This window comes from Chionomys nivalis, chromosome 5, assembly GCF_950005125.1.
Source record: "Chionomys nivalis chromosome 5, mChiNiv1.1, whole genome shotgun sequence".
In the NCBI taxonomy this organism is placed as follows: domain Eukaryota; kingdom Metazoa; phylum Chordata; class Mammalia; order Rodentia; family Cricetidae; genus Chionomys; species Chionomys nivalis.
Window position 1 is genome coordinate 6,437,465 of NC_080090.1, and position 18,792 is coordinate 6,456,256.

Consider the following 18,792-nt stretch of genomic DNA (forward strand, 5'->3'; position numbering starts at 1 on the left):
GTGTGTGCGTGTGTGTGTGCGTGCGTGTGCATGTGTGTGCGTGCGTGTGTGTGCGTGTGTGCGCGTGTGTGTGTGCATGTGAATACAAGTACACCTTTGGTCTCGATGCTTTAAATATTCAAATATCTGTCTTGAGGTCAGGACCTATCTACATATTAAATTGCAGAAACCCTTGTGGAATTTAGCCAGCCAATCACCAACCATGATTCTCCCAAACTGTGTCACAGACACGTCTGCAAATGGTGTTGTCTGTGCTGATGCTTTATTGTCCCTGGGAGGACTGAAATTCCGCATCGAGTTTTATTTCGGTGGACCTTTTATTAGCCTTCTCCACTTGATCAGCGGATATCTCTAATAGCAATTTTTTTTTATAAACTGGAGTTTGCAAGTCCTGCCTTGAGAATGTAATATTTCAAAAAACAGCCTAAGCTTAGGGAAAAAACCAATTACAGAGACAGCATTAAAATGCCAAGCAGCGGGCAGAAGCGATTCTGGATCAGCTTAAAACAGTGATTGATGAAACTCTAATCCAAGCTGAAGGAACAGTTTCACGGCAAGCTGTGACCATTCCACACACTTCATTAGCTGCCATAATTAGCCTGGTGTTTCAATTTGTTAGAACTGGTGGGGACAATTTTCCTCAGAATGCAAACATCAAAAACCAGGGTCCCTCTGACTTGAGAAGAGGCTGACGAGTGGCTTTGCGAGTCTCTCTTACTAAGAGATTAATTACTGCTGATGGGAGGCTGTGCTGTGACTGTCACTCTGTCTGTGTGCATTACTCTTAGCATGAGAAGGACATGGTTGGCACTGCACTACTCCATCAAACAGCCTCACATCAGAGCACAGAGTTGGTTTTAATACCCAGAGTATTTTTGATTGATTTTTCTTCCTGTTTCCTGGGTCCAAGAGTCACATCTATTTATTTATATTACTCTCTAAACAGTCGTTCGAATGTTGGGAGATTTGGTTAATGTAGTGAGGGTGCATGGCCTCCACACATTTCCGTGAATGAATACAATCATCCTTCAGGTATGTTTTGACTTAAGTCCATAGTATGTACTGTACCTGAAAAGTTGTGAGAATATTGCTTAAATTTTTTCCAACTTCTGAACTATAACCTTTCCGTCGAATTAGGGATGCTCCCTCTGACTTCCCATACTGTAAATTCATAAAATCTAATGAAAAGGGATGGTGGGAAGCAGATCCCTTAGCCGAGGTGTTTTCTCTAGTCCTTGGGCCATAGGGAAAGCCGGGCTGAGATGGAAAGCACACAGCGGCATCATCATGGAAACTGCACAGAAGCTCTCATTGTTCATACTCCTCAACTCTCTTAGGGTTTTTACATTAAGATTTCTTCCAAGAGAAAATTTCTACTCTCTGTTTTCAGAACTCCCTTTCAGTTGGCCCCCAGTTCCAGGAGAGGCAGATGCAGCATGCACAGCTGGGACCTGCTGGCATTTTCAGAGCTGTACAGGGCTGGGCTGCTCTGCCATGAAGAGACAGTGACATTGCAGGACATCCTTGCTTGAGTGTCCAGAGGAAATTTCCTCTACATTCCACTAAACCCTTTCCATTGTAACCATTTGGGTAAAGACATCTAGGAACATGGAAACTTTGTCTGCCATAATGGTCAGTTTATTTTCCTAATGACCACATTTAAAATGTGACAGGAAACAGATGAACTTAACTCTGTGTTAAGAGAGTATCTTAAGACATCTAAGGTATTGTCATGTGTCATGGAGCAGAACTCTTAATGACAGTTACAGGTTTTTAACCAAGTCTTCAGGATCTTCCATACATTTTATATTTACATGATGTCTCAAATCAGAGACCCCACATATAAATGCTCACTAACTATGCAGTTGAAAAGAAAATAGCACAGATTTTTAAGAATGTGGCCCTTCTCAAGCTCAGGAAGCAGTTACTTGCTACTGGCTGAGAACCCTTCAAGCGTTCTGTGAACCTGCATACCAACAAGATGGGCACCGAGGAGTAAATGTGCCTCCATCTTCTGTGTGTATGCCAGAGAACCACAGAGACTTTATGACCCCAAACATTCTGAAAACAGAGGGCTGGAAATCAACAGGCCAAAGAAGTGCAGATGGCAAAAACCCTGCATACCACAGAGGCAGAATGCAACATACACTGGGCTAGGAGGACAGCACCAAATCCTCGAGCATGAATGGGGGTGGGCTAAAAAAAAGACCACTTCCTTAGCAGATCCAGCCAGCATGTACCAGCATAGCTGGACCCACTACTAACAGCAGGGAATGCTTTCGTTACATGCCAGTCAATGACTGTCAACTCAAGCCCTGTGCCCGAACACCACCGTGGAACACCACCATGGGCTAGCTATAATGAAGTCATTAAAGAGTTACAGTGTTTCCAAATGGGGTTCCTTGGAAACATCATCAATTTTATTGTTTAATAAATATTTTAAAACTGCTCTTACATATATGTCATATTCAAAATTGTTGAATCATTTATTTTACTTTTGTTACATACAGAAAACACCCTTAAAACCAGAATTACAAAAATAGCAATGAGATTAATTCTTTAAACTGCAATAATTTTGTCATTAAAAATTTAAAATACATATATTAAGGATATTGTTGTCCTCAGAAGAACTATTTCACAGAGGTTATTCTTGTTACACACATAAGAAGTGATTTGGTTTGAAAAGTCTGAAATTGTTTGAATGCTCCTGGAGAGCTTTATTTGGAAACAACTATAGTACAAGCCAAAGAAGCCATAGACAAGAGGACCAAGGGGACCGAATAGAAGACCCAGATATTAATCCACACACCTTCAAACACCGATTTTTGACAAGCAAAAAAATCTCAAACAGAAAAAAAGAAAGCACATTTAACAAATGGTGCTGGCATAACTGGATATCAACATGTAGAAGAATGAAAATAGACTATGTTCATAACAGCATTGTTTGTCATAGCCAGAACCTGGAAACAACCTAAATGCCCCTCGACCAAAGAATGGATAAGGAAAATGTGGTACATTTACACAATGGAGTACTACACAGCAGAAAAAATAACAACATCTTGAATTTTGCAGGAAAATGGATGGAGCTAGAAAACATTATTTTGAGTGAGGTAACCCAGACACAGAAAGACAATTATCACATGTACTCACTCATAGGTGGTTTTTAAACATAAAGCAAAGAAAACCAGCCTACAAACCACAATCCCAGAGAACTTAGACAACAATGAGGACACTAAGAGAGACTTACATACATGAGAAGTAGAAAAAGACAAGATCTCCTGAGTAAACTGGGATCATGGGGACCTTGGAGGAGGGTTGAAGTGGGAGGGGAGAGACAGGGAGGAGAGCAGAGAAAAATGTAGAGCTCAATAAAAATCAATAAAAAAAAAATAAAAAGTTGAGTCTGAAGTCTTAGCTAAGGATTCTACTTCAAGGTCCAAAATAATTAAAGAGAAACAGAAAACCATGGGCAGAACAGTGTGAGGAGGTTCAAGTCATGCATGTTGGTATATGCTGGCCTGTGTTCAAGTCATGCATGTTGGTATATCCTGCCCTGTGTTCAAGTCATGCATATTGGTGTGTGTCGGCCTGTGTGCAAGTCATACATGTTGGTATATGCTGGATTGTGTTCAAGTCATGCATGTTGGTAAATGCTGGACTGTGTTCAAGTCATGCATGTTGGTATATGGCTGCCTATAAAATCAGCTTTTATGAGGCTGAGGCAGGAAGATCTCATGTACAAACTTGGCCTGGGGCTACACAGAGAGATCTGTCACAAAACAGCTCGCTCACGGGATGAATTATTTACACATCGTATTCTTATATAAACCTCACTAGAGTTACATTATGGATTTTGCTGAGCAGTCATTATTCCATTAAAATAAATACCATTTACCTGGAGAATAGGATCAGAAGAGGATTCTATCTAATTCAATCCCAGAAGAGGGGTGTTAGTAAATTCGTACTAAAAGAGTCAACGTGTGGATTTCTGTTAAGGTGAAAAATCCATGAGCATGCTTTTAAAGTCAATTTCTAGTGAATCAACTTCCATGCCCCTAAGATGGGGCACATGTTCCTAGCTTTCAGCTGTTCCAGACCACACTGACAGGAAAAAACACCAACACGACTGGGTACAGTCACTACATGCTAAAGGAAAAGACACCATCTCCAAAAAGGGCTTCTTAGAAAATACAGCATTTGTCCCTCACAAAGCAGGCTACTGGAGCTTGATTCCATAGACACTGACTACCTAGGTCAAATGATTTTAACTAAGAAGAAATCCCTCAGAGGTGAAGCAAGCCTCTTTGGTTTTATTTAATGTACACAGGTTGACAGCTAGGAATGGGCATCACAGCAGGCAACACAGTTGAGTGTGATCTCCCTGTATGACTGACCTGGCTCTCGTAGTAGACTCCCACTGCCCTCACACAGTACATGGTGGTACCATAGAGCATCACTCTTAAAGAGTCTCTCCAGCTGCTTCCTTGTGGCACCTTTCCTGTATGAATCTGTTTGTTTTAGTTCTGGAAAATACTGCAAGTTGAATGGAGTATAAGCAGATGAGCCCTGACTATATAGAGCAGATACTCTCCTGATGACATTTTTTATTGGTGACCACACAAAACCAACCGCACTGTCAATCCCCATAAGAGCATAATACAAAGTAATAAGGATGAAAACAATTTCTAAAATTAAAAAAAATATTGGTAAACTGGTCAAATTCTTTTGATCTGGAACATTAGACCTTGTAGAGGCAATGGGTGGATACCTTTAGCAGGCACAAGCTTTCTTGAAAGTGAAGTTTATTTTATGTTAGCATGACATTAAATACCAGACCCAGGAGCTGCCACTGATTGTTGAGATGCTGCTAAGCCAGAGCTCTATCCAATGTGGCAGCTATGCTCTGCAGGGATTTTCTGCACGGAATATCAAATGCTTCTCAAGTGAACCTGCAAATCTCCCAGTCTGAGCAACACAGGCAGTTTGGACCCTTCATCATTGTCGGCAGTTATGCTCACGAGAGTAGCAGGATGAGCAGAGAGAGTTGGGGCACAGGGAATTTTATTAGTCATATGTTAGGATAAAAAGATAGACTACACATATTAGGAGTGAGTGCATTTAACTGTATGCAGTCCATTACCTATCTTTTTGGTATATTGTTAGAAATCTCACTACGTTTTAGGTTTAGTAGGACACAGGAACGTGAACATTTCTTTAATAAACTTTGTATATATTGGACATAGAGATCTGGGACTTCCTTAATCAGAACTAGGTCTATAAGAACTTGCAGATGAGATTGCTTCCACTCTTTGGACATTATTTATGTATATTAGATGTCACAGCTAAGATGACATGATTTTTGAATTCATTTAGCAAAACAATATGTACTATCTCAAAATCCCTACAGAGATCAGCAAGCAAAGCTTCAGGTTCAGACTGGTATAGTTTGAAATTTCAATTCTTTTCAAAAATCTTATTTTCAAGAAAATACTCTTTTAAAAATTGTTTATAGGTTTTATCAACACAAATGAGTTTCTCCAGAAGAGGAGGAAAAATAGAACAGAATGATTTCCTGTAAGTATCACAACTATGATGTAAAGATACATAATAAGGAACTGGAGAGATGGTTCAGTGGGTAAGAGCACTTGCTGCTCTTGCAGAGGTCCTAGGCTTGATTTCTGGCACCCACATGGCAACTCACAACCAGCTGCAGTGCAAGTTTCAGGGTTCTGATGTCATCTAGCCTCTATGAACACCAGGCACATATGTGGTGCATATACATACACGCAGGCAAAACACAAATACATATAAAATAAAAATAAATAAACAATTAAGATCTAGGGAAAAAATACAAGATAGATGCTAACTATTCTTCAAACATGACACAGCACATGTCACCTTCATATATGGTTTAGTTTGGTGAGCTACAGAGAAATTTTGAGAGGCATGCCTTCAATCTTCTAATAGCAAATAAATTTTTTCAAAATTACAAAAAGATTTGTTAATAATAATTAAGACATTAACTGAATACAATGGTATGTTCTTTACCATAAGAAAACCTAAGTCACTTTATGGCAGGGTTTGGTCTTTTAGAAGCAGTTGAATTTGCTAGTAAAGAATACGTTTGAGGAAGACAGAGGGGACTTCTCTTCTGGTTGCTTTTGAGTCAGTCTTGTTATGCAGCCGTGACTGTCCAGGAATTTACTATGTGAATGACATCAGTCTCAAATTGACTTTTGTGGCAAAAGTGAGCCACTGGGCAAGAAAGTGCTGTGACCTCGACTGCTGACAGTATGTTTGTTGTCCAAACTGGACAAGCAGAACACAAAAGAAAGTGACTGTTGAACTTTGTCAAGATAAGGTAGGACAGACATTCAGAGTATCATGCTTCAAAGAAATGTCTATCAAATATTCTAGGGTGGTAGTCTGAAGATGGATGCCCCAATGTTGCAGAGGGACCTTGGGTAACTGCTAAAAATGTCAGCTGTTTCTGTCATTTCTCACATTTTTTGGAAGTTGCTTGCTTGTACTTCCTGCTTACTAAAGTAATATTATCTCCTTTTGGGTCTCTGAGGGAGTTGAAGATTTTATAGTTATAGTTTTCCTTATTACTAGATTCAGAAAAGAAATTCACTAAAGAAATGTAAAATGTATAAGGTTGAGAGACATAAAAAGATAGTTTTGGTAATGTAAGTTAGAATAGAAAGTGAATTAGGTACAACCTTTTGGACTCATCAAAATAGAACAGATAATAAAATATTTTCTCTGAATTTGTCAAATTTTTATGGACTAGACATTGTTGATGTATTTGTTGCCTGTATATACTGTATATAGTTATTGTTCTTATTGTATATAGTTTTTCTAATATTAATTATAACCTTTTTATTTTAGACAAAAAAGGGGAAATGTGGTGATATTTTGTTTGTGCTATTACAAATAAAGCTTGCCTGAAGATCAGAAGGCAGAGCTAGCCACTAGTTAACCATAGAGGACAAGCCAACATAGTACACACCTTTAATCCCTTTAACACTTGGGAGGTGGAAGCCAAAAGATCAGGAGTTCAAGACCACACTGGGATACATGAAATCTGACCAGTTTAAAAGAGAAATAGAGCTCACACCATTGATCCCAGCACTGGGGATCACATGCCTTTGATCAGAGCACTAGGGAGGCAGACACAGGAATGATACGGCTGGGCAGAAAGAGGAATATAATAAGGTGGGTGGAGACAGAAGCTTAGAACATTCAATCTGAGTACTTGTGGAGATAGGATACCCCATTCAGTCTGAGGATTTCATAGAAGTAAGAACTTTAGTGACTGACTGCTCTGCTTCTCTGACCTTTCAGCTTTCACCCCCTAATATCTGACTCTGAGTTTTTATTATTAAGACCAATTAGAATTCACATCATGGTCTTTTTGTCTCTAACCCACAATGCTGGGGTTCTAGGAGTGTATCACCACACATGGCTAGGAGAGGCCTTCGGAAAAGGGGGAGTGGAGGGAAACTCCGTGGTTGACAGGATTGTATGGGCTGGAGGAATTCAGTAGAGAGGTATCAGGGAGGAGGTTCCATATTGAATCTGTCTAAGGAAACACAAAGAAACAAGAAAAGGTGTGACACAGTGCTTCTTTTGATGCTGCTGCTAGGCAAGTCACACTGCAGAAGGCAGGGGAAACAAGACGGCATGGTGGAGAGCAGTGATGCTCTCCTGGCAGTGGCACAATAAGCACTATCTGATTCTCTCTTTAGAATCCATTTATTCAATGCCTGAGATCATCATCAAGGAACCACATTTTCCAACTGAGGAATTATAGAAGAGGAAGATTACTTTTATTAAATATCCCAATTGTTGTGTGGTAAACCCTTTCCAAACAGCTCACAGAGCAGATTTAATTTAAAAAAAAAAAAAGTGATGTCAACATCTGGGTCTTTGTCACCAAAATTATAAAAATTTGAAAAGATAACATTTAAAGGTAAATAAAAATTTAAAACACAGAAAATATAGAGTATATGTATTACAAACAGTATAATTTATTCATGGACAAATGATCTCCATCAAAAAATAAAAGTATTTTGCCTCATATTTCTTCACAACTTCTCTTTTTCAAGCCTATTGACATCGTTTTCTAGATAAGTAGCTCCTCTTCTTCTCACTCACAGGTTTCAGTCTGGGTTAGTCTCCACACTGTCATTAAATCAGCTCCCAATAAGAGACTAGTGACCTGTGGTTTGCTAAATCTGTGGGGCTTTTCAGCACTCATCTGATTTGGCTCCATGGCATCATTTGGCATGGCTCATCACTCCTTCCTTCTTACTGAATTATTTCTCCTTGACTTCTTTGATAATACTCTTCTCTGGATTTTTCTCACATGCTAACTATCTCCTTTAAGGTATCTTACTCCCAATAGCCACAAATATTGGCATTCCTTAAAATGTCTCCTCTCTTGTCTCTCTTCTTACCCTTTATTTTTGTCCTATCTATTTTTTGAAGCAATTTACTCAGTTGTGAAACTGTAGTTAAGATTGCTTTTTTTTTTTACAAGAAATGGACCTCAATGTTCAGTCATCTTTCTGACATCTCCAACAGGAGGAGTAAAAGTAATCTCAAATTCAAATCTCTCTCTCTCTCTCTCTCTCTCTCTCTCTCTCTCTCTCTCTCTGCCTCTTCTCCTCTCTGCATCCTCCTTTTCTCCCACTGACCACTACTGCTCTTAACCTAGTTTCCCATCATGGAAAATGATGGGGAAACAGCAAACCTTCTTTTCTTGAACTCTATAACATTTAATACATTTTCAACTTTAACATAATAATTGTTTCTATTCTTATTATTACTGAATTAATTCCCATCTCTCCGAGTCTGCTTTCCACTGTCCTAGAACAAACCATCATTAAATGCCAACTGGTCTCTTCCCCTTTTATTTTGGCCTCTCTAAAAGCAATTATCTACATTGAAATCAAATGATTTTTTTAAAATACAAAGCTCATCTTTTTAATGTTGCTTTAAAAACTTTTCAAATATCCCAGCATAAAAACTAAATTCTTTAATTTATTCTAGAGTTCATCTGTAGGTTTAGCAACAAGGTTCCTGAATTCCCGAATCTAGTATATTTTGTGTGTGTGTTGGCATACTTGAGTGTATGTGTTTGTGAAGTCCAAAAAGAAAAATTGGGTACTTCCTTCAATAGTTTTCTCTCTGGTGTCTTGCTGAACTTAGAGCTTGTCAATTGGGTTAGACTGGCTAGCCATTAAGCCCCAGCAGCCTCTGCCTCCCTGACCCTGGGATTATGGGTAAATACCATTGCACCTTGTTTCTACATGGGTCCTAGGGTCATGTTTGCACAGGAAGCACTGAATCAATAAGCCATCTCTCCAGCACCTAACACAAACACATCTATACACATCGCCAGTCCCAAGGGCCTCCTTTTGGTTACTTGAAACATAACAGCATATGCTCCCTGATACCTGGAAGTTCATGTTCTCTGCAACCCCAGAGTGCCTTAGAGGCTCTCTACTCTCTTATACAATCACTTGCTAAAGAAGCGCATACACACATCCCCCCCCAACATAACCACACACACACATACCATACACACACACACACACACACACACACACACAGAGAGAGAGAGAGAGAGAGAGAGAGAGAGAGAGAGAGAGAGAACCACACCAACTAAGAAAGCAAACCAAAGCCTTTAAAATGAGGAATGAGGAAAATTTACCATTAGGATTTCAGTTACAGAGCAGGGTGGAGGTCCATATCTCATGATCATTAATATATGAGTTTAACTCTTGTTATTATGACTTATTGATCATTTGGAGACTTTAAAACTTCAAAGGGAACTTTTCAGAGATCACTGACTACATCAGACTAAAGCCTCATGTGGGAAATTTTATGGCTAAAAGCTATAAAACTTGGAGATGTCAAGCAGCGACTTTGCCCTCTACCACCGTACAGTTGAACAGCTGTGGTGCCTGTTTCACTGGGGGTGATGTAAATTCTACAAAACTCAGGAGCATGTGTTTAGCATCATCTCTCCAGAACTTTCCGGTTATTAATAATAGAATGCGGAAATTGCTCAATTTGAGACAGGGAGTTATGGGTACAAAGTGCCTTTTCAAATAGCTGACCACATGTCTTTGAAAAATTGTACTCCAGTGCTAGTTCAATGCTCAAACCCAGTGTGTTAGAATGAGATGTAAACTGAACTTTTGGATTAGTGCTCACAGGCTAGTACAGCGGGAACGAGGGGTTCCAAAATTCTGGATACATCACTGCACATGCTATTTATACCTAAAAAAATCAAATCAGAAACTCTTTAGTGCCATTTAAACAACTAACTGAAAATTAATATAGACTGCCACAAATAAATCCAAAGAAAACAGCGACTAAAAAAGTAGGGCAAGCACCAACATAAGCGTGCCTGTCTTATACACACACACACACTGCACGGTAGGTTGATATTATCTTTATACAATGGAACATTTCACTCTGCTGCTCCATTTTCTTAAATGCAGAGCAGAGTCAAACAGTTATACACAGAGCTGCCTGGATTATAATCCACATTTTTGTCCTGAAACTCATTGAAGCTCGGTAAGACTAAACAAAGGTGCTAGTCAAAGTGCCAACCTCTGAGTTTATGGAGAGGACTGAGGTAGGGGAGATGGAGAGGGGGGAGGGAGGGAGAGAGAGAGAGGGGAACTGTATATATTTGATTATTTAAGGCCAACTCATGAGCAAAATATTTTCCTTCAATTACACCTAATTATTTCAGTGTTTACACTTCCTAATGAAATGAAACTGCACCAAACAAACAACTGTGAGGGCTGTTGTTCAGCAAGTGCTTGAGCATCGACCGGCAAGCACAGCAAGATTCTGAAATTCCACGGAGCTGGCCGGTTTGGGCAGAAGGCGTATTTTATCCCAATCAGCGCCTGCAAGCACAAACCGTCCCAGCCAAGGCGCATTCGGCACTGCTCAGCTCAACTGTGACGACCCACGCACAGCCCTTGCACATCAATTAGGATCATCATAATCACGGTCGTTAAGCTGAATGTTCATTATCATCAGGATGCTAGTGACAGCAGATTCAATCTCTAGGTGCAGTGGCAAGAGCTTGCCGTCCCACCCAAGTTTCTGCAGAAGGCGATGTGCCACATTAAATCCGTGATGTGTTCCCCATCCTACTCCATTCCCAAAGCATGGACAGGGAAGGTCAGCTTTATGTTCTGTGCAATATGCTTAGTTCCCTAAATTAATTCTTTGGAGTGCTGGGTATTTCTATGCTTTGTGTCAAATACAATCATAGTTGGGGCCCAAGCGCATGCGCAGATGAGGAGCAGGGAGATCGGCCGCCATAATTCAGTCGCAATCAGGCACAGGGAGAAATGAATGAATGAGCTAGCAACACGAACCATCCTCGCCGTCTCTCCTGAATTTTGAAAACAATGGGAAACAGGAAATGAGTCCACTAAAGGCAGTTGTCTAAGAGGCACGCAGACGACCATTCCAATTCAGACAAGGTCAGAGATGGTCACCTCTGCGTCAGTAAATACGAACATTTTTTGACAAGCAAAGCATGTTTTGAGTGTGCAGAAGGAACTGTTGATTGTTAGACTTCTAGACCTGCCCAAACAGATGACATTAACACTAATTAACTGGGAGTTCTTTAGTTCATTCAGAGCCCAGCACTATAGGGAATTATAATACCCACGTTTTTACCTCAACTTCAAAGTCTGACTACTTGAAACACTGAGTTAAAACTGAGTAGCTTAATTTGGTGCAGTTCACATGTAGATTGAATAAATATGGGTGATTTGCATGATATATATAAACTATTTCATTATTTTCACTTTTTAAGCAATACATATAGGGCTGGGGAAATGGCTCAGCGGATAAAGCACTTGCCAAGTAAGTGTGAGAACAAAAGCTTGAACCCCCAGAACCCTAGGAAAGCTAGTTAGCTAGACTGGCTGGAACCAACAAGCTCCAGGTTCAGTGAGAGACTCAGTTTCAGTAAATAAAGTGGACAGAAACAGAAGGAAGATACCTCTGTCAGCTTTGCACATCCACACATGTGTCTTCACACATGTAAAACTGCCTACACATATGCAAGCATGCTGCATGCAAGATTGCTACAAACATGCAAAAGAGAAACATTATATTATATATATAAAATACTATTTTTAATTACTGACTTCATTTTTAGGGAAAATAAGTATTATTTGCTCTCAATTCATTGAATTTATAATTTTTTGAATAAAATTCTTTAGAGAAAAAAACTAAACGAAAGAAGTTGCTTGTTGATGTGAATATAGATGTAAGCGGATGTGAATATGAACAGGGAAAGCACTGAGCGCATCTAATTTTCTGTGACCCAGCTGGTTAGCAAGCCACTTGAAACCTGTAGCTTCTATTTTCAGGGAGGACAGAAGGGGAAGTCATAGAGACCATCATGATGGCAAGGTGGGTACTAAGGTCATCAGTCTACTGCATCCAACTAACCACGCTTTGTTTGCTTTCGCAGTGCTGGAGACTGAATCTCAACTCTTCACATATGCTAAGAGCCTCAATCCTGAGCCCCATCCTCAGCCCTCAACACATATTCAAATGTTTATTAATCCTTCACCTCCCTTTGTCCTTTTATGTTTGCATTATGAAACTAACAGCTCTAGTCCCCTAAGAATGTCTTTAACCCTCCAATAATTAGCTATGGTCTCTAATTCTCCAGATCAAGAAATGACATTTTCTAAAAATAAAGTAACTATGAGGTGTATTAGAACATGCCTGGAATTCGCACATTCAGGAAGCAGAAGCAGGAGGATCATCATAAGTTTATGGTCACACTACTAAGTTCCAGGCTAACCAAACATACATAGTGAGACACTGCTAAAAAGTGTAGAATGGTAAACAACCTACTTAAAAAATTAATTCTTACCCAATTTATTCAATATCAAGTCAAAATATAAAACATTTTAAATAATTCCTAAATTTTACAATTAGTAAAACAATGAATTCTGTATCGCATTATCATGTTTGCCCTACAAGGACAATTTGATTATTAGTGCAGTTGCTTGAAGAGGAAGGAAGGAAGATAGGAAGGAACAAGGAAGAGAGGAGGAGGATGAGGAAGCTTGTTGTACTTCCTACAGTGGTCACAGGTGGCGGGCCGGGGGGGGGGTGATTTATCTACATTTCCTGAATCTCCGTGCTTTCTTCACTTAATTTTTGTGAATTAAAAATCATCTCTGATGATTCTTCTAAAATAATCAAATGAGCTCTTCTCACTTCTAGCGAGTATTCGAAGTTTCTATTTCTATGGAGTTGTTTAAGGAAGATGGGCACACAAGGGCACGCTTATGGACTATGTTAAGTGAGTCAGTCACAAAACCGTCAAAGGAAGCGTGATTCTATGTAAGGAAGTAAAACCTTGCACAGGGATCTTCCCACTGTGACAGGGATGAACATGCTCAAAGTCACTCAGACTTTTCGCTGAATCCAACCAAATGGTGAAAAAGCACCAATATGAAAAGTTATGTTGATTAGAGAATGAAATACATATCACATTTATAAACATCCAAAATATGAAACTGAATGGTTAGAGCTCACATCTAATTTGCATTTAGAAAGGCTGCATACTGGTAGAAAACATCAGGAATGGGTCAGCTGTGGGATTTTATAAAATGACATGATAACCCCACCTCAGCCTGCACATCAGTCCCTAGGATAAACCCACTGAGCTCACTGTGCAAACCTTAGGCCTGGAATTACTAGTGCTGAAGATGACGACTAAACAGAATGACTCAATAGCTGTAATTTAAAAGGTGCCTCGTGGATAGGTGATATGGCTCAGCAATCCTAGGAGCTGACTTCCCTCCCTGGAACTCAGAGTAGAAAAGGAGAACAGACTCCTGAGAGCCATTTCAGACATCCACACGGACGTCCTGCATGTGCACGCTGTCACCTGTACTCATATCAATAAAGACAATAAACCAAAATCTTAGACATGAAGGTGGTTTGAAAGTCAATGACCCCCCAGAGGGAGTGGCATTTTTAGGAGGTGTGGCCTTGTTGGAGGAAGTGAACCACTGTGGGGGTGGGCTTTGAGTCCCGCTTTTGCTCAGGCTCCCTTCAGTGTGACAGGCAGAAGACTTCCTCTTGCCTGCAAGATACAGGACGATCGGCAACACGTCCTCTAGCAACACGTCTGCCTTCACACTGCCATGCTCCTGGCCATGACGGTAAAGGACTGAACCTCTGAAACTGTTAGCAATCACCCCAACTAAATGTTTCCTTTCTAAGAGTTAACACGGTCATGGTGTCTCCTCATAGCAATAAAAAACAGAACTAAGACAGGTGTCTTGCGGTACGTTCAAAGTATTGACTCTCTGTCAAAACCCCACATTCACATTATAAGTTAAAATGAGATGATGTGAGAAAGAGTTCTTAAAGGAAGACAGACATAGCAGAGACAACACTGTTTTTCTAAGATGGAGTAAAGATGTTTCAACTTACGTCTGGAATAGAGCTGGGATTAGAGAAGCAAAGACACTGATAAGTTGAATTAAATGGGGGAAGAAATCAGACAGGGTGCGGGCAGGCTATGAGCTTCTTGTACTCTCCAGGACTGGGCAATTGTTCTTCAAGGAAATAGAATGACCCTGCAAGACAACTCAGAGACCATCATGGCTTCTGCTTCTCCCACTCAGGGCACAGCTGTCTCCTCTAGTATCGAAAGAGTCGATGACTGCTTCCAATGCTGAATTCCCAGGCCACCCCTAGACAGGGCCACAAGGGGAGTCCTTGTAACAGTTTTTAGCCTACCTCCATCTCCAAGTTCTTGGGATCCACTCTTCTAGTTTCTACTATGAATTTGAGTTTCTAACTCCCATGGAGTAGTATCTGCCTTTCTGTCATTGTACCTGACCTTTGTCATTAGCATAAACCCTTCCATGTTCATTCATGTCATGAATAACAAGATTTCTTTGATGTTTCATGGCACAATAATATTTCACCACGTATGTACCCCATTTTTTTGTCCATTCATCTTTGGTGGCTGTCCTGGCTGTTGTGAATGATGTTGCGGGAACATGGTGTCCACTTACTTCTCTGACATACTAATTTCATTCCCTGGGGACTTTTCTCGGATTTGGTATTGCTGGGTCAAGTGGTAGCATAAGGCTATATCAACCTGCACTCCTACAAACAGCACATAGGTTTCCCTTTCTCACAAGGTAGCCAACATTTTCCTTTGATCTTTTGGGTAATGGTTATTCTGCCAAGTATGAAGAATGCCCTGTGGTTTCTATTTACCTTTCAGGGATAATTTTAGTGGTGTTGAACACCTGTCTGTGTACTCACAAGATACCTCCATATTTTCTTTTGAATCATCTTTCTGGGCCTTTGCCTTCATGTGCTCATATGTGTGCACACAAGCACACACACGCATACACACACACCTACACACACGCACACACAAATATCTTCCTCATCCCCCTGGAAGTCTCTCACTCATTGAGAGGCGACTTTTTATGTATAAGTTTTTCAGTTTGATACAATTTCAGTTATGTACTTATATTTTGCGGCTTATACTTCTGAGTTCATATCCGAAAAGCATTGCTGAGCCCAATATCAAAAGTTTTTCTCTGTTTCCTCTCATAGTTTCAGGGCTTATGTTAAAACCTTGAATAGGTTTTGAGTCAATTTTTTAATATGATGAGAAGTAAGGATCCAATTTCATCTTCCTGCATAAGAATATCCACTTGTTCCAACACCATCTGTTGAGTGGACTATCCCTCTGCCATTGTATTTGCCACCATTGTTGGGGATCAATTGAGCATACACATGTGGGCATATTTCTGCACTTTCTCTCCTATCTCATCATCAATATGTATCTTTTAATGCCTGCACCATGCATGATGCTTCAGTTACTATGGCAATGCGATGTATTTTGATATAAACTAGTGTGACACTTCCAACTTTGCTAATTTTGTTCACTTGATTTTCCAGGCTAATTATTTTATGGCACCAAGAAGAAAAATACATTTTATCAATGGTATCTAAAACCTACATGTTCCGTACACATGTAGTCCATGTCAAGTGTACACAGTCCATGTTGTATAGGCCAATCGCATCTCTTTTCTGTACATATAGATATATAAGTATATGTACATATAGATATATATGCACAAAGATTGAGAGAGAAAGAAATATCTGGCTTCCATGTTCAATAATCCATTCCACTCTGGGATTTCGTATTCAAACCCCAAACCTGGAAATCTGTCAGAGTCAGTGATCCATGTTATTGATTATAGAATATATAATCATAAAACACACATTAAGAACCAATAATGCAAAGAATTAATGCAAATCTCACTGAACACAGGTCAGATACACCATCTTTACAAACACAGCTTCCAATAAGTTTATGATCATGACGGTCGTAACTGTAATGAGAACACTTGCATTTACTGTTGTCATTGTCTATCTCCAGTCTTTTCAAAGTGGTACCATTTCCAAATGCTGTCATCGGTATCTATCTTTAGCTGTTTCTACCGCATTGTGCACCTACCTTGCCACTGATCCACTTTTTAGGGTCTTGACTGCGGAAGTACTTCTGTCCGTACGAGCTGGGATTGTACTTGCTTGATGAGTGTATCATTGGGATGTACTTCTCATTTTTATGGAAGGAAGAAAACGGCAAAAACCTGAAAGGACAGGTAGGCATATTCATGGTTAGCTTTCCAAGGTCCTGGTTCAGAAAAACAGGGTTTGGAGTCGGAATACTTGCACCGTGCTCCAGCCCTGACGACTGTCAATATTCCGGCTCCTGGGACTCTTCCTTTCCTACCTGCCTAATGATGGAGACACTCAAACTCTTCTGCTGGGATTTTTATGAATTTTAAATATATCACAATGTTAAATATCCAGTGAGCAATTTAAAGGTGCAAGATTTTTCAAAATTCATATTGTAAACAAAAATATCATTTTAAAGTTGTATAAATCTTAAAAAAGCAAAACAACAGCCCAGCAATATGAGCGAGCAGTTCTTACTGAAATCAATTTCCTTCAAATCCCATAGCATACCCCAAGTGAAGGCAGCACGTCTGTTGGGTGTGAAAGACAGAGCTCTGGAGTCAGCCCACCTACTCGTACCTCAGCTCTCTCTTGGAGAGCTCTGGAGTCAGCCCACCTACTCGCACCTCAGCTCTCTCTTGCTCTACTTGCTTCCCAAGTCACATGGCCCCCATGAGTCTTGACTTCCACATGGGGCTGATATGAGTGATAAGCAAACTGAATGAAGGGCCTGGCCTGGAGGCTGAAGAAAACATGGCGCCAGTAAACACGCTGGAGCCTGGCCTGGAGGCTGAAGGGGACATAGCACCAGTAAACACACTGGAGCCAGCTGTTAAGAGAAGCGCCTTGCATTTTATTATTTTGAGCTTTGTGATCAGTTTAGGAATTAGTGGTTCGACATTAAAGACTAACCCTCACACTCCCACAGCACTGCCATTGGTGTAACCTGGGAACCTGCTCTGCTGCTTCTGCCGAATCCTCAACAGAACTCATCAAATACGAGTAAAGGAACAGAACCGTCCTCGCCATCCATGAGAAAGAGGACAGAAGACAAGAACAAAAGCTGGAGATTGCGAGGGGTTCTTAGAGGATAGGAAGAGGACTGGAAATTGCAACTGACAGAGAAAATTTGAGAAAAATGAATGTTAACATAAGTATCAGAAGAGGCCAATGTCCAAGAAAACTAAGGCCCTGGGGAAGGCTGGGTACTGAAGCTGTGGTCACTGCGGAAAGCGAGATTGAGGAGAAAAGCTGGAGAGGGTGGATCAAGAGTCACCTAGGGAGTAAGCGAGTCCCTGGCCTTTGTCTTCACACCATACAGTCCATGTATTCATAAGAGATCACTTAGACATTCTGATGTGGTGAGTCCAGCTCTGCAGAACTGACCGCGCCATGTGCACCAATCCACTAGATGGAATGGAACCGTTTCATTCCACAGCCAACTTCATCTGGTCTCCCTCTGTTCATCTGTAGATGAACTGTCAGGTGAACCTGAGCAAAATTATTAAATGTCTCAACATGTGGCAAACTTCCAGAGATGTGTGCTCCAGGCTCAACCTTGGGAAATATTTTAACACAAAGGTGGTGTAATGAAGACTCTCCATCAAAAGTTCAATCGTGCCGGGTGGTGGTGACTCAAGCCTTTAATCCTAGCACTCGGGAGGCAGAGACAGGTGGATCTCTGTGAGTTTGAGGCCAGCCTGGAATACAAGAGCTAGTTCCAGGACAGGCTCTAAAACTACCAAGAAACCCTGTCTCAAAAAAAAAAAAAAAAAAAAAAAGTTCAGTTCCACACTCAGTTCCTTGATAGTTGTTTCCCAGTTGAGAAAAAACAATGAAAAACAAAAACCACAGGAAACAGGTGTCATACTATAGTAACCAGGAGAAAACTCATAGCTTGTAATAAATACAACCCAAGTAGATATTGTGCCCCTGAAATAAGAACTAGGTGTTCTTTTTTCAAATAAAAGTTATATTTAGAAAAGAAGCAAAATTTGGAAAATACAAACATACAGCAAGCTAAAGTAACCCGCTTAGAGAAATACTTTAAAACTCGGAGTCTGAACCAGAAAAGCTGAAGCTCAGCCAAGCTGATGATGCCATGACTGATTCCCAAGATTCCCACACGACACATTTCATTGAAATGAGATACTTTAAAGTCTAAGTTAAAATTTTACTTTTATTGTGTTCATATATTTGCTTAAATGATAAATTTAG

General features: G+C 40.2%; 1 protein-coding gene across 1 annotated transcript in view; it reads right to left on the bottom strand.

Moving 5' to 3' along the window:
• The window catches only part of Spata17 (spermatogenesis associated 17), a 177,835-nt gene that overhangs the window by 35,167 nt on the left and 123,876 nt on the right, over positions 1–18,792 (bottom strand). Inside the window, 1 exon segment of the mRNA XM_057770146.1 lies at positions 16,571–16,706. Coding sequence (XP_057626129.1) covers positions 16,571–16,706 — 136 coding nt within the window.